Genomic DNA, 17,393 nt, shown 5'->3' with positions numbered 1-17,393 from the left:
TGCTCTGCTCCCTTTTTCCTCCAGTCCATAAGCTTCCAGTTCCAGACCTTAACTCTGAGTGGAACGTCTGTTAAAAGAATGTATCCTCCTTTTTTCTTGCACCTTTTACCCGTTACCTTCCTCCCCCCCCCCCCCCCCCCCCCCCCCCCCTTTCTCATCTGGTCCTCTCATCACCTTCCAAAAATAATGGAGATAATAGAGAATAGTATCCTGGAGGCTCAGAGGGTGCACATGTTCTATAAAAATAGGATGAAGAAGGAGAGTACGTGGTAAAAACTCATTTTTGTGCAAATGAAAAATGCCACAAGAAAGAGCTGGGTGGTGGCGGGGATATCTAGAATCTGACGGATAGTTGAAATTGACACTTTTTCTGTTGTCTGTGTACCTGCAGAGGAGCCAAGCCTGTGCTACTACTACGATGGCGATGGGGTGTGTGAGGACTTTGAGCAGGAGACGGGGGTCAGAGACTGTGGCCTCTACACTCCCCATGGTTTCCTTGACCAGTGGGCCTCCACTGTGGAGGTTTCCCATGAGGAGAAGCTCTACTGCTCCGGTGATGTGACTGCTGGATACCCTGCTGTTACGAAGGTAAGAGCATACACAGTTTATCCTGTGTGTATATATAAATACGTAGTGTATTTTTTTTTCCATTACACACAAAAGTGTGATGTATGTCAGCAATACAACTCTGAAATGATATCAAATATTTCATCATACGACCAGTCTCTCGGTTTAAAAGTCTTCTATCCTTATCTGATATGAAACAAATTGGATCATCGTGGATCATTACAGTATCAAAGGACATTCTGCTTAATTGTTTGGAGTGGTATTTGATTAATAATAATGTGATGATAATACTCTCATCCATCCATATTTTACACAGTCATTACACTAAAGCCCCAATTTTTGCGATATTGTTGCAATAAAAACTCACTTAAGTAAGTTTAGAGATTGGGACATTTAATTAAATGTCTCTTAGGGAGGATGCAGAAGTTTGCTACTCTCATTAAATTAATGCTCATTGAAGACAAGAGAAGAAGCCATTGATTTCATGTAAGCCAGGATGGAAGCATTGATCTGCTGATTGCCCAAAACATTAGGAGGAGTCCAGATTCATGTCCACACAAACACACACACACACACACACACACACACACACACACACACACACACACACACACACAGGAGGATCTCAATATTCACAAAAATAATCACGATCATGTTTTTTTTTACATGATTAAGCAAACCTAATATGTGTGTGACGTTTTGCTGACGAGCGTATTCCCACTGATGCATTTCACAAAGCCAATGAACTAGGTATTCTTGAACAGTTGTGGTCAGGTGCCTTGCTCATGAACACTTTTGTAAGGATTTACGCAACACAAGTAGGAGATTAACCAACGCAACTTGATGTATTTGATATTTGGTATGGCAGCACTTCTGTCAGAGCCTGTGTTCCAACCAACAACATTACAGATGGTTTATTCTATCCAGTGGAACATGTCCACATAACCATAACAAATTGTTTGCGCTGTGCAGGACAGATTGTTCATAGAAAAAAAAAAAAACACTGTTCCTGTTGAGAACACACTGTTCCCCAAAGATCATGTGATGAAATCACCTCACTACAAGGCCACTGACTGTCCACTACGTGGACACCGGACGGCATTTGGAGTGCATTTCTGTCATAATTAGATCCAGAAAATTGTGAGTTACATTAAAAGTTGGGTCGATGTGTCGATGAATCCACCGGCATGTATTTTCCCACTCCAGTATCACGCAGTACAGCAACATCAAATGCCATCTCTTCAAACCAAATGAACTTTGATGACTCTGAATCCTCGCAGTGTCAAGCATGCACACACAAGCAACACATCTGCTCGCACGCTGGTGCACGCGCACAATCATGCCCACTTGTTTGCTTATTGTAGTCCCTCTCAAAACAAAGATAACGTAACACAGCCTCGAACAACTCCAGTCGAGGTTCTTGTTCAGGCAGTCCTTTAAAGCAATTGTGCAATTGCATGCATGTGGCCACGGCGAGTGTCCTGGAGGCTCATGCCACAGACGAAGTATGTGAGGATCTGGAGATGAAGACCAGGCTGTGGGCTTTCCTTTGTTCATGGATCCAGTTTAAATGTGGCCACTTTACAAAAACATATACAACCCCACAGTGGCTGATCGGTAGCAAGACAACATTATTGAAGATGTTACCTATTTGGAAGAGGCTTTTAATGATGTCTCACATCTGGTATTATAGTCGCTGAGTTTGCACACGATGGCTCCTCGATCAATCATAGTGTGCCGCAAAAAAATAATCTTTTTTTTTCCCGGCGTCTAGATCACATTCCCTATCTAGAGTTGGTTGGCCCTTGTTGAGCTAAGGGGTTTGATTTTCCTTTGATTTGTTGGTAGAACGGGATTTGAAAGGCCCAAAGGCACTTAATGTGAAATCCAAAGTTCAAGCTTCAGAGCTGCATAGTTACTTTAGATGGTATACTCTTGATCAACAATCTTTGTTGAGATTTATATGTCATTTTTCTCTGAGCAATGCTGCCCTGTGGCTTTGCAGATACAAACTCACAAACAGCATTGCTCTTTAATTAAAGAGGTTTAGTGTTGGGGTAGTAAATTGCTTGGCGACTTAGTTGACTGTCATCAGTAATGAAATGGCGAGGACTAAGAAAGGTATCTGCAGGGCATATTTTCTGTATTTAAAGAAGACAACACTGACGACATTGCTTCTTGTTTACTTTATATTTGATTTGGAAAATTAGTATGAGCCTATTTGATGAAGTCACCTCATTGCAGCTTGTGATGCATATGGTAGAAACCTTGCAGCAACCCGACATTAATGTTGAAGACGAGCATCCATTCCACAATGAGGACCATACTTGTCCGAGTGCTTATGTGTGCTGGTAAGTGAAAAACCTCAGTGAGAAAATTGGAACTCCTTACTCAAACTATTACTTAGTACGCCTACCTTGTTGTCAAGCAGTTACAAAAATGGCCGTGAAAGTGAGTCTGCGCTCGTTGTCGTCACAGTTCTTCAGAAAGCAACAGCACATTGTCCTGCCTTGTTAAGAGCTCACTTTATCCTTTGTGATTTAATCATGTTGCCATGTTCGTGGTTCACAGCTCTTTGGTGGACATTGGCCTAGAGATTTGCTTACCTGGCAAAGGACAATGCTAATGTGTGTGTTTTTTTTCTGAATGAGTTTGTTGGGGGTCAGAATAGTACATAATTTTCTCCTGATGTAGTAAACAAGTCCCATATTGGTTTTGTGTATCAGTTCCGTTTGATGTCTAAAGACGGTGTTGATACTGCGTGTGTGTGTCTGTGTGTGTGTCTGTGTGTGTCCGTATCTGAGAGAGAGAGAACCAGGCGGGTTGCAGTGATAGGGATCTTTGCGGATGCAAGAAAGTAACAACAGAGCAAGAAGGCACTTGAGGAGAAGGAGAGATCATGTATCTGCACGAAAGCTTTAGTTTGTGTGCGTGTGTGTGTGTGTGTGTGTGTGTGTGTGTGTGTGTGTGTGTGTGTGTGTGTGTGTGTGTGTATGTGCGTGCGAAAGGTCTCTTCACAGAAATATATTTGTATTAAAAAAAGTAGAGACATAGATACAGAGGAATACTGAGACGCATCCTTTCATCAAATGTCATTAAATGTCATTGTGGATGATATTTTTAATACACATCATTTGTGCATAAGAGCTAAACTTTTTGTCTTAACTTCTAATTCTTAAGGCACCTGAGCAAAGCCAAGGAGAAGGATATGTGGATGCTCCTACATTGAAACACTGCTGGCAGAGGTTTTACATACTCGCCTTTTTTCTTCTTCTTTTTTTTTACAAAATAGCTTCGTAGCCGGCAGTTTACGTTAATGTAAATGTGTGTTGGATGATGACAGGCATCAATTTTTGGGTCTCAGCGCTAACTGGTAAAGTTGTGGACACTGCAATGGCAATGTTTTAGTAATATTTTGTACTTGTATGATACAGAAAGAGTAGTTGCGTGAACGTGAAAGAATAACATGCAGATTGAGAAAATGAGGAGAAGTCCTGCAAGCAGCAAAAGTAAGATGAAAAAAAGGAAAATGATGTATCAAGATACATCATATGATGGCTGATATGTTATATTGACAGTGGGGCAAATGACAGTGGGGATTCGCACCTTCTATGCCCCTCAACGCATACATACATTATTAATAAAAACTACGGCCCTCCCTGGACGCTTTTCTGCTGTCGGCAAAATATAATTTCGGTGCTCTGTCTTAGAAAATGATGTTGTTCTGGTTATGCACACATCGGACGTCACAGAGGCAGAAGTCTCTTTATGAGCAACAATAATTCACTGTGTCGAAACAAAATGCAACCGGTTCAACGAGATGCAACCCTGAATCAAAAGCAGCAATAAAAATGTCTCCGTCTGCCGAACCAATGACGCTCACTTGAAGGCAAAATCCATCCTCCTTTCCTTTTGGATGCATTTTCCAATCCAGTGGTCATAAAGTTGACCCCTGGTTTTCAGATCCAAGATCATTTGCTTTTCAATCGCTATGGAGGCCGGGATTGAGTTGGGATTGAGTCCTGTTGTGTTCCTTGCGTATGTCTTCATCCATTTCAGGGCGGAAAATGTGTTTTTCACTGACTAACAGAATGTTATTGTGAAACTTTTTGCAGTGTGAGCCGTAGTCTCCTTGAGCTCTCCGTCCAGTCTCGTCATGTATTTGATGAAAACGGTTCTTCTGTCCCTCATTGCATTCAATAAACTTGTCCCCTCTGGCCACACAAACCTCTAAGTCAAATGACGTATTCTGTAAAATGTCAAAGAACATATCTGCACGTGCAAACATTTTGTTAAAAGATGAAAGCAAAAAGCTAAATTCAAAGTTGCCCAGGTTTGATATGTAGCAGCAGTACGGTGTATTGCATCACCTTGAAATACATCATGGTGTTAAACTATGTAATAAAACAGATATGTAGGGGCATCCTTCTTTTAAAATGCAGTGCACGTTAATCATGATGAAAAATTACACCTGGTTGCTGCCACGCTTGGCAGCCGCTTCTGACATATTTAGCCAAGCAACTTTGTTCGTGCTTTGGCGATCTAGAAAAGAACGCAAGCAGGCCAAAAAGGAAGAAGAAGAACATTTTATATTCTCAAATTTTCGCTACACCTTTAGATGAAACCAAATTGAAGGCATGTGTATAGCAGTGTCTGAAGAGGGCCTGTCGTAACTTTTCCTTTACCTTGGCTTGGACTCCGTTCCACCTCGAGGCCATACCGGCCTCTCCGTCGTAGCGCTGGGATAAACGTTTTTTCTTTTCTCCATGAATCCATATTCCTCGAAGAACCCAAGGGCCAGGGCTGCTCTGTCCTCTGCCCGTTTGTTTCTCGTCACATCTTCAAATTTGCTGAATCTCTCTTTTACGCCACTGTCTGTTACAAAACCAAGAACAGGCGACAACCGTGCAGTATCGCCGTCATCTGATCCTCCGGCGTTTCAGCTTAAAAGGGGAATTCTCTTATTTCTTTGATTGTCCCGCCCATCACATCAGCAATAGGACTTATGAAGACATTCTGTCATTGACTTGAGGACAAACACCATATGGACACCAGGGAATGTATGAAATAAATCAAGTTAGAATAAATATGAATCCCAAAAAGCACCTGACAGCCAACCTAAGTGTTTAATAGTTGTTGTTTTCGATCTTTTTTTTGTGACTTTTCTGTTCCATTTTTCCACGTCAGGCCAAACCAAAACTTTGAAATATCTTTAATATGAAGGCAGTAAGGTAGCTTCAGCCCATCTAAAAGATGCACCTTTCCTCCCTGATCAAGCTCACATACAGGTATGCAGTCAGATAGAGACACACAGGCAAACACACATACTGCCAACTCTGTGCAGGATTATAGGGCAGGTCCATAGGGGACTGAAATGTACTACTGCTGTCTTTGTGGAGCAGAACATAATGTTCCCCCACTACCACACCATGGAATATGGTGAGCCAGCTTCAGTTGCTCTGGAGGGATTGGAGAACTGGCCCTAGCAACTAACCTGTGTGCGTGTGTGTGTGCGTGTGCGTGTGCACGCCATGTGCTTGCCTTCACGTACATGTGTGTAGATGAGTTTGTGTATGTGGAGAGTGTGCATGTGCATTTAAACTTTAAGATCAAACAGCAAGCCAGGTGATTTCTCCAGAGAGGGCTGCTGCCCGGGCAATCTCTGACGCAACCTCTGGGCACCCCTGGAGAACACTCCCCTTAATTATACATAAGCAACAGAAGGGATAACATTTTAGTCCTCTCACGCTGCAAGAAATTGCCTATATATGAAGTTCACCCATCTTCAGATGTAAAACAAACATATGTGCATGAGGTCTGAATTAAATAGCCACAGTCATCTTAAGTTGAGTCATTCTTCAGAGGGAAAAGAGACACATTGTTTTATTATTCTGATCGGTAAAAGCGAGGAAACAACAGCTGGCGCAGATCTGTCCCAGGTCCCAAAAAGCAGGCAGTGTGCACTTCTGTGGGGGGATACATGCATACAGTGTATAGGGCCTACTGCTGAGCAAACATACACAATTACACATCTTCCTTTCCCTCTGGATCCAAACACAAACTCAAAGGGACAACATGCTGCACATACTGTCGTACAAGCTGAAACACACACACACACACACACACACGCACAAGCCCACAAAATAAAAGCTGGTACAGTAGCCGAGCTGTTGCTTTCAGCAGCACAGGAAGGCCAGCTCCTCTGGCGCTGTTTCTCCCACCAACATTCCCCTTAAACCACACAACCCTCGTCAGGCACGGTGCCAGTGACATAAGCGTGTTGTAACATTAAAAAGAAAACCTCTGGGATGGCGTTCCTTTTTCCCTTTTACTTTCCCCCGTTTCAATTATTATTGTGGTTCTGCCATGTGCAAACCTCATTGCGAGGTGTATTTGTTTCATGGCACTGATGACCCCGCATAACATTTTCATGCTGTTAATATGCAGGGGTTTTGGCCCTGTTTTATGGAGCATAGGGGGCCACTGACTGAGGGACATTTATGTTCTCCGCAGACCCATCTGTTTTCAACTTGCTGGCACTGAACGCTCACCAATCCCTATACATGAGTTTGTGGTCCGTGTTCCCTACCACCCAGTCACTACCCATGTCTGCCCTGATGAGAGTGGGATAGGTAAACTGCTTAATTGCGCCCACTCACAAACTTTTACAGCCCCATTCTCAGTAGGCTGTGGAAGTGGCCCATCATTAGCCCTCGGCCAATGAGATGGTGAGCTTCAGTGGGTATGGGTGGGGCTGGGTGACAGGACATTACCTCACGCACCAGGCTCTCACCAGCATTCCAGTAAACCATGGGATGGTGCTTGGAAACTCATACTAGTTTCTCTCTGTTGCCCTTTTTTCTCCACAAATGCCTCACAGATGCTCACTACCGCTTTCCATGCTCAGGCTTCAAATTCATATACAGTGTGTGTGCATTTCACAAAGAGACATGGAGGAAAAATAAATACCCTTTGTTGGGAATAAACATTTTCGGAAGTGCCATGATGGGATGAATACTATTTTGGAGAAAAACAAATATTTGCATGGGTCCAACGTTTCCATATCCCCAGAATACATTAAATAAAATGTACCTAAGTCATTGCATGACCTCAAAGAGGATCAAAACAATAAACTCTCAGCAGGTATGGTTTTGGTGTAACACTCACACTGAGTCAAATAAAGCAATTGGATGCAAAATGTTGTCATATTGTGTCCTCATGTCTGTGCTTAGATGTCTCTCATGATTACCAATTCACAACTCATCAATACATTGCCAAATTATCATATCATTTCAGCTTTATGCTGGATACCAAAACCTACAGATGAAAACAAAAGTTTTTTTTTCTGACTGAGGTCATGTATTAATACCACAAGTGATTCATCTAAACATTGAAAACAGAAATATATGCAAGTTAATGTATGACAGCAAATAGTCAATTATTGACCCTATTAGGTGTGGCATGGCTTTATTATAAGAGGACCTGGCAGTGTGAAACATGATCTCTCTCTTCTTTGTGTTGAGTAAAGAGACCAGCGTACAGCGTGTCAGAAACATCCTGAGTAGAGCTGAGATCCTTCTCAAGCTCCTGTGCTCCTCTAATGATACAGAGAGGATCTTTGTAGGGCCTCTTAAATGTTTGAGGGCCTCAATAGTCTTCCGTGAACATGTGGCCCATGTTTGTGTATGTGTCTGTGGGGTTTATTGATTTCAACCCAAGATGAGACATTTTGACAATCGGGAAGCTTTGACATCAGTATTGGAGCCGAGGAGGACGGAGCATGTGTGTATGTTTGTACTTCAGTCTGTGTATACGTTCGTACATGGATATGTGCCCAGTAGAGGTGATCTAACTTGACCCTGGTGCTAGATCTCCATCACAATGCGAAAGACTGTGGTCCATTATGCCATTACAGGCATTATTATTGTCATTACTCTGTCTTCATTTAAAGCGCCACTTTCCAATTCTCCCCTTTAAAAGTTTATGTTTTACTTTATGCGCTTCATAAATGTTTTTACAGTACAGACATATTTTCAGGCTAATGAGGCTGACGTTTGCGCTCGCTTTCTCCTCAACTTTATCCGGTTTCCCCTTGGCTCGTGACACTTAGCTCTCCTTTTATCTGAGGTGGTGATTTACAAACACCAGTTTGTGTCTACAGACCAGGGATTGGCTGTTTTCTGCCCGTCTGACTGGCCAGCTGGTACAAATTAAGACCACGTGTGATTGTGTGTGTGATCGTGTGTGCGAGTGTGTGTGTCTTCTCTGTGTGTGTGTGTGTTTTTAAGTTAAGAAGTTGAACTCATGGCAAGAAGTTTGTTTTGTTCCAAAAAGATCTCAACATTTGACGTAGTCCTGAGAGTGTTACATCCTTGTTATGAATCAGAACAAGGGAGACATGTGTTTACAATAAGCAGGGGTGGTACAGGCTATAAAAAGTAGTCTAATCATTTCAGTTTTGTTATTTTACTAAATAGGCCTTCCATTTGCCTCCTTGCACATTAGAAACAAATTTCTTGAAAACATGTCACACATTATAAGCATTACAACATTGGCTTTGCGTGTCATTTATCCATATTTACCTCATAAACAACATACTTGTCATGCCTTTCTATTACTTTTCCCAACTAAGAGACTTGTTTTGATTTGCAATTTTAAAGTTCCTGCTGTGATATTTTAGTGATAATCAAGCAATCCGTTTGTGGGTCAGCTGTCAGGTGATATATTTTACAGGTATAACAGATTAAAGATGTTTTTCTCTTTGCTGTACAATACATACAAAGGTTATCAATATGATATTCAGAGCGTTAATAAAGCAGGAAAAAAATAATCTGTGTAGAGATGTAGTGGAGTAATATCTACCTGAGCAGAGTGAAGTCACGCTCCCTCCTTGCATGTTGTTATCCGAGCTTCTCTGCGCTTTAGTAACACCTGCATGCTCGTGCACATCAGTGCACGTGAGCGCTATACTCGCTAGCTCTTGGCCCGAAGTCTAAATAGTTGGCAATTTAAAATGCACGTTTGTGTTCACGACGTCGGCATTGTTTTTCTGGTGGCCATGCCAAAAAGTAATTCAATGCGTTCGAAATCCTCTGGAAACACGTAGACGAGGTATATGATCATGATTATATTGGCCTTATTTCTTACATTCAGACACATGCAAATGCAACACTTTGTAATCTTTCTTGTCATGCAGTAAATCTTTGTGTGCTCTGAATACCACTTCTTACAAGGTATAATAAATAATGTCTTTGATGTCAATTACTTTGTCCTCCAACTATTCTTTTGTGATTAAATAGTTCTAATATTAAAGGACGTGGTCATTGATCAATAGAGTAACTTGCATCTGTTTTGTATTTGTTCTTATTGGATTCAGCTGATATACTTGCTGTGAAAGTTACATTTGTAATCACACTGTTTTGGAGACAGATTAATAAAAGGGGCTGAAAAAAAGACAAGCCAACGACATACAGAGAACAAGTTTATGCGATGATAATACTGGGATGTTTTGTGCAGATCTTTGTTTCACTCTCATATGCTGTGTGTGTCCTTAGTTGCTTAGTTGCTTGAAGCAGCCTTTGTGAATTGATAATTGTTGACCTTACACATTATGTGTAAAATTATCAGGTTGTGTTTTCCAACCTGTGACAAAGTGAGTGCTTAAAATATGCTGGGCTCCATTCCTCTCTCCTCACTTCATTACTCAATGCACAGGCCTTTTGCCATCCTTGGGGACTTGCTGCGAGGAATGCATTCATCCCAGTCCTTGATTAACACCTGAGTGTAGTAGAAATAAGATACATGGATGTGTAGCCATGATCTCCAGCAGTCTGGAATCTGTTTTTAACTAGGAGAGAGTTTGCCACTTCCAAAAGAACCGACTGGATCTAAAATGCATTTTTTTATTTTACTAAATTTAAAAAAAAGTGATAATGTGTAATGATTTTTTTGCAATTTAAAGTTATGAATTTCTGTAATCTCAGACTCATACTCATCTGCAAAGTAGTGTGGTTTGTCAGATTTATAATTAGCTTGGTTCTTGTTATTATGTTATGCTTATGAAAGCATTTATTAGATTGCTTATTAAACACACATTGTTTTGTTTACTTAGCATAAGTCAGTGTAATGCATGTCTTTACTGGAATATCTCCACAACAACAGCATGGGAAAAAAGCCTTGAAGAGTGTTTTTATTTGAACAGGAAGGAAGGTGAATTAGGTTGGATTGACACTGATGCACGTCGTAGACGGAGCATCTTGATGAAAAAAGTTTAGCTAGATTTATCAATTTCACTGAAATCTATAGCTTAATGTTGACAAATAAGATCACACGCTGCCAAAAGATTAAAAGCACAATTAAATCTTGTGCTTTCATAGAAAATAAAACGTGAAAGCCTGACTCTTTGCCTGTTCTTCCCGTGCGAGAGTGGGATTCCACCGGGTGATCCAATCTCCTTCCCCAGTCCAAGGTTTTGGTTAATTGGTGACTCTAATTTGCCCCGAGGTGTAAAAGTGAGTGAGATAGTGTAAATTGCCTGTCTCTATGTGTCAGGCCTATAAAAGACTGGCATCCAGGATGCACCCAACCTATCACCCAATGGGTGCTGGCGCAGGCCCCTTTTTTTTCTTACCCTGAAAAGGAAAAGTGGATATGAATGGATGGATGGGTGAATGAATAATATCAGAATGTGTGAAACTAAAGTCCTGCTTGGTTGACTCTTGGATGGGGTGTAAAACAGTATTACCATCACTACCCACCCCCCTCTTTTAGTGTCTAATTAAAATCAATGGCAATTCTATTTAGAGTGCTTTAACTCCTGCCATCGCTGGGGAGGGGGTTGGGGAAGTGTAATGAGTCATGGGAGACTTGTGAATTGCCTCCTACTGGTGTGATACTTTACAGAGGTGTTTGCTCGAGTGCAGGGGCTTTGGCAAGCCAAGCAGTGTATGTTTGTCAGTTGGTTGTGAGAAAAACACACCAGGAGATGATAGAGAAAGGAGGAGGGGTGTGTAGGAAGGTGTAGCTAGTGCCACCTGTGTTTACGTGAGTACGACATCAATTGCAAGTGGAAAAGGTATTTTCACCTTCACCAGAAGTGGTTGCAATGGAAACCAGCTCCTCTTGACTCCAAATCATTAGCAGCCTCCAGTCGGTGGACTAGAAACCCATCAACATGGATTATTTCATTTACTTTCAGCAAAATACACGCACAATGGAGATCAACACAGCTGTACTCAAGCTGGGTCAAAGTCCCATAACGACCGATCTCAGGTGTTTGTCACCTGCATTTCTCATTTATGCCACTTCATCTCTGAGCAGAAAGGTAATGTCATCAGATTCAGGGGACAGATATATAGACAGATAGCTGGTCTGGCCAGTTTTCCACGGTGACAGGATCTAGCCTCTCTAGCAAAACTCTCATGTTACTGGTGTCTCATTTCACCTGCTCAGGGCAGTGGGGGAAACTCACCGTCCTTGGGCATGTGCCCTCGCTCCCCTTTGCCTGTGTTATTTACTGCCCAATAGTCTTTTACCGATGTGTCTATGTACTGTTTTCTGTCTTTCTGATGCTTTTCCTTCTTTTCAATCGCAATGACGAATCACATCACCCTGTATTCCCCACATCCCACATGTTTTTCACCCTACCTTGTCAAACCCCATCTTATCGTAGCCAATGAGGTGACAATGCGTGGGACACGAATCCTACAGGGGATTCTGTTTTCTTCTCTATGGCCACAAAGCCACGGTAACAAGGGGCGAAGTGAGAGGTTGAACAACCGTCACCAACACTGAGCTCACCTTGCGCGACACTCAACAAAGTCACGACTGTTTGCTGTCCCCGCTCCTCGATGGTGACATAAGCTTCTCATTGACATCAGGACATTAGAAAGTGTCTACATCTTCCGTTGCAAACTAAAAAACACCTTAAATAAGGAAGCTAGCGCAGTAGTAGCATTTTAGTCGTGCTTAAATGTCTCTTACTGATAGCACTTTGTAGTTTTACTTCATTTGAGAAATGGCACTTTCCTGATTTGTGTTGTTCTGAGTTTGTGCTCACGGTTGAATGCACTTATTGTAAGTCGCTTTGGATAAAAGCATTAGCGAAATGAAATGTAGCTGGATTCTCACAAAATCACGAGATCACGTGAAAATCACAAATATCAATCTTTTCAGGCCCGAGGTAATGCGTTTATGTCCAGTTAGCCAGAGCGTCCTGTGAGGAGCTACTGGCAGCTATGGGCTAAGATGAGATGACACAAAGAGGAGAGTGTTTGTTCAGAACAACAATGGCGGCTCCCGCAGAGGCAAACGTAGATGCTGCAATAGCATCAGTTATATCAGAAGTGGAGGGTGTATCTTCATTGAAAGAAGAGCAAAGAACGCCAGTAAAGGCTTTTCTCAATCGGAAGGATGCTTTTGCTTTCCCTTAGAATTGTTTCTGAAAGAGTTTGATTGACAGATGTTTCTTCCAATCACCTGCCACATATATTTTGGTAAAGTGCTTTCCAAACAGTTTTTATTGACGGCTTCCCAGATGGTTCTGTGTAACAAACCATCTGCTGGGTCAGGTTATACCTGTGGTATTTCTACTTGACTTATCGATGTCAATATCATAACTCACAAATCTCAACTTTTTTATTCAATAAAACAGATCTCTGGTCAAATTGAGTGACTGACACTATTAGCACATTGAACTGCGTCTGTGAATACATATTATGCGAGCCATAGTTGACTTCAAATGCAATCTTGACAGTTTGATTGCAATTTATGATATATTAATATATTATTATATTATTATTATATTATCTAACTTTTGTCAGATTAAAATGTCAGATTGTTACTTCTAACAAAACTATCATTACATCTTTTTTTAAGTTTTTGTACAATTACACAGGCTGCTTTCAATGTACACTATTTCATAATTGTATTTGCTAATCTTTATATCCACGATGAATTTTTTTGTGTGAAAAATATCAAAATTATCACTCAAAATCTGAATCTAAAGGGATTCGATTCTAATTAAATTCACGTGACTGATTCAGGTGCTGCAAGGAATCATGACATAACTCTTTGAGGGCTTCTAGTGGGCAGGTGTGGCATGACAGGGTTTAAAAAGCCAGCACAAGGTGAGTGCACAAAAAAACATCAGAGACTAGTGAGGAGAAGGGAAGAGGAAGTGAGGGACAGGTTGCCTGGTTTGTTGACAAGACACAAACAAACAGTACTCCACAGAATGCATGTATCTCAGCCCAAACAAACAGCTCACAGCTATGGGAAAAGTGTCTGTTTTTTAAGTATCTGTATTTTTTAAAAAAGTTTTAGAAGTTAATTATTGCTTTTTACAATGTTGTTCAAAGCTTGTTATCTATAGAGGCTACTACTTTTTGAATTGTCTTTAACTTTGAGTGCCTCATTGCAATGAGTCAAAAAAAAATTATCTTCAATGTATTTCTTATATGACAAAATCTGTGAACCTACTAACTGAAACCAAGTTAGAATGATGTAAACACAATGACCTAATATCCTTCTTTATTCCCTTATGTTTCCCTAGACATGTCAGTCCAAGGTGTTTGATCTATCAGATGGAGTGTCCCAGTATGCATGGTTCCCCTGTCGTGAGGCTCATAAGTCAACCCGGGGATATCCCAACTATTGGCTCAAGGTAAGACCTTTCTGAAAAGAAGGATGCTTTTTGGTGCAGGGTTCTGTCATGGGAAGAGAATACACTTATGAGCTACCTCATGCGTATACTTAACGTCAATTGATATTGATGCCACGTTAGAAGGTGATAAGATGCATGAAGCATGACTAAATATATGTATATCTCAACGACATATACAACAAAAATGTAGTCGAGAGCGGACACAGTAGTTATCTAAAATGTATACCGACATTTATATGTTTTGTTTTTCTTCATTCAGGCCCACTTTTCTCATCCCATGGTGGCAGCCGCAGTGATTATACATCTGGCTGCTGATGGGACTGGTTACCTTGACCAGACACAGTGTAACATCACTGTTCAGCTGGTGGACACCAAGGAGGGCATCCATAGTCTAGGTAAGAACTGTCTTCTGTACTTAAGTTCCCCTCAAGTTCATGTCACTCTTATCCATCTCTTCAGCTTATGCACATCTTCATTAGAGCACTATATCACTCTTTCAACACCAGAATTTCAGCTTCTTCCAGCCTGTTCTTCTACGTTAATTGACTTTTCGGGTTTAGTACACATTGACCTATCCCTCTGATGCTCTGCTTCTGTCCTTTACGTCCCCCGCCTCACTTTCACCACATTTTGTCTTTTCGATCTCCACAGGTGAGTGGCGTCTCAGCTGCCGCACCAACCCTTTGGTGATCCCAGTGAGCCATGACCTGTCAGTGGCCTTCTACCACACCAAGGCTATCCTGGTCATGTTCGCCTCCCGCCTGGTGGCCATATCCGGAGTAGGCCTACGCTCCTTCCAGTCCTTCGACCCCATCACGATTAGTGGTTGCCAGAGCAATGAGATCTACAACCCCACAGGCCAGAGGTGAGGCCACGAAAAAGGGAAATGGAAAACCAGTGAACATGAGGCCTACATATGTTAGACACACATCAGAACCAAAGACATGCATATGAAATTATAAGATTATGTGCACATGTTTAGACGAGCATTTGCACAATCTTTCGCCTCAAAAGTGCAGGCGCCTTGATTTAAAGTTAAAGAAAAGTCTTTTCCAAGTCTCTAGATACATATGACATACTTAATAGTTTATTCTGACTATTCTTCTGGAATGTGTTGAAGGCACCAAATGAACTGAATATAACAACTCCATGACTGGCAAAATAAGGTCTATAATTCACTATGAAGTCAGTTTATTTTTACAGCGCAAAATTACAAATCTATCCTAAAGAGCTTTATAGTCGGATAAACATGGATAAAAAAAATTGAATAAAAAAAAGATGATGTCAAGCAACTTCCACCGGTAAAACGTCAACGATAAAATATCTTCTGCACCGCCTGGAAAAGGGACAGATTACACACAAAGTGCACGTTAATGGAAACCAATCACACACAGAAACAAGAGATGCAAAGAGCTGTGTTTGTGTGTACGCATTTGAGCCAGAGACAGTGAAAGGCCGGTTTAATTAATGACACTGTTTAATGTTAGAGGTCTGCCCAAAGCTACAGCGAAAAGAGTAAAATGTGAGAGGTAACAGATATAATATCACTGGCAATTTGTACAAATTTAGACCTGTTGCTGAGCTGCACAAATTTCCAACAATAGAGCCGCCGCCCTGCTGTAGATCTTGTTTACCAGCCGGCTTTCAGTAGCATTTCTAAACTTCTTTGTTTTCGATGCTTCAAAACTTCGGATTAGTGTGGACGCTCAGTGTAAACATAGCAAAAGATATGCGTTTGAAAATGGAAATGTAGAAGTGTGGATGGAACCTCAGTTTGTTGTTTTCTATTGAGTTCGGCCAAAGTGTGCAATGTATACAAATAGTATTTTTCTTTGAAAAGTTCTGCCAAACTGGGCTTATTTTTCCTGTAATAATGTTTGCATGATTCAGCACAGTGTTGAAGTCTTCAGTCCTTATTTTCACAACTTTAACTAGTTATTTAAATAAATGATGTGTCAATCAGGCATCAAAAGTGCTGCCCAGGGTAGATCAGTTTTCCATATTTGGATATTTCCCCATATTTCTTTGAGTTACGAAACAATTTGGGACAGCTAAAAACCCAGCATCTGAACCAGGAAATAAAGACACAATGTATGTAAATAGCCCTTATAAATGTCAATGAAGACATTTTTAGACCTTGCAACACCAAGAAATAACAATTAACACCTAGTTAGCTATAAATTCAAAGTGTTGGAGACGCCAGTAACTTTCATTTTAACTACTACTGAAAGACGTAAACATAATAATTTGAACTACCAACCATATGCTGTCTGGTCACTCCTCACAAACATAGTTAAACCAGACCACACAAGCACAAGAAGACACAATTTGGCAATTTCCACACCACTGTCATGCATGAGACAATTCATACTTATGATGCTCCCGCAATCCTTTCAACAAGAAATGCACTAATAAACACCACAATGCACACAGAATGGATGGTTGGGGGTCTGTGCAGAGAGATAGAGCTGTTTGTGGCTTTTGTTGTGTGCCAGTGAGACATCCAGCACCTAAATAGATTAAAACTGCTGTGTATCTGCACCGGCCAGGAAATTGTTTGTTACCACACACACACACACACACACACACACACACACACACATACACACGCACGCACGCACGCACACACACACACACACACACACACACACACACACACACACACACACACACACACACACACACACACGCGTTCAAGTTTATTTCACCCCAAGTTCTCGGTAACTTTCTTTCTTTCTTTTATATTCTCCCCTCTTCATCTAATTTCTAATTTTCTATTATGGCAAGTCAATCAGACAAGCCCATTTTCTTCAGAAGTTTGAACTTGAACACACTAAAAGCTGAATATTGTGATATAGTATTGATCAGTCCTATACAGGTCTGTTCTTACAACATCAGTAAAAAAAAAATGCTGGCTCAGCCTCTTTGTCTTTTTCTGTCATTAATCTGTTTCTTCTCTTCAATCAACTCCAATTCATCATCTGCATTATGCCATCTTTTTTTTAGACCCACTTACCATGTTTCTTCCCCATTTTACCTTCATTTTGTCTTCACGTTCACTTATTCTTAGTCTCCCTCCTTGCTTTTCCACATCTCCCCTCCTCCCCGTCGTCACATGCTATCCCATGCTGTCTTCTCATCCTTTACTTTTGTATCATGTTCC

At 41.2% G+C, this 17,393-nt stretch overlaps 1 protein-coding gene across 1 annotated transcript in view; it reads left to right on the top strand.

Moving 5' to 3' along the window:
• Nucleotides 1-17,393, top strand: part of pappaa (pregnancy-associated plasma protein A, pappalysin 1a) — an 81,835-nt gene that overhangs the window by 32,138 nt on the left and 32,304 nt on the right. Inside the window, exons 10-13 of the mRNA XM_068574049.1 lie at nt 392-588; nt 14,120-14,230; nt 14,490-14,625; nt 14,882-15,095. Of these exons, the coding sequence (XP_068430150.1) occupies nt 392-588; nt 14,120-14,230; nt 14,490-14,625; nt 14,882-15,095 (658 nt within the window). The remainder of the gene's footprint in view (nt 1-391; nt 589-14,119; nt 14,231-14,489; nt 14,626-14,881; nt 15,096-17,393) is intronic.

This window comes from Clinocottus analis, unplaced genomic scaffold, assembly GCF_023055335.1.
Source record: "Clinocottus analis isolate CAN_PGR_092001 unplaced genomic scaffold, fCliAna1.0.p SCAF_13, whole genome shotgun sequence".
In the NCBI taxonomy this organism is placed as follows: Eukaryota; Metazoa; Chordata; class Actinopteri; order Perciformes; family Cottidae; genus Clinocottus; species Clinocottus analis.
This window is presented reverse-complemented; position numbering and strand designations above follow the sequence as displayed.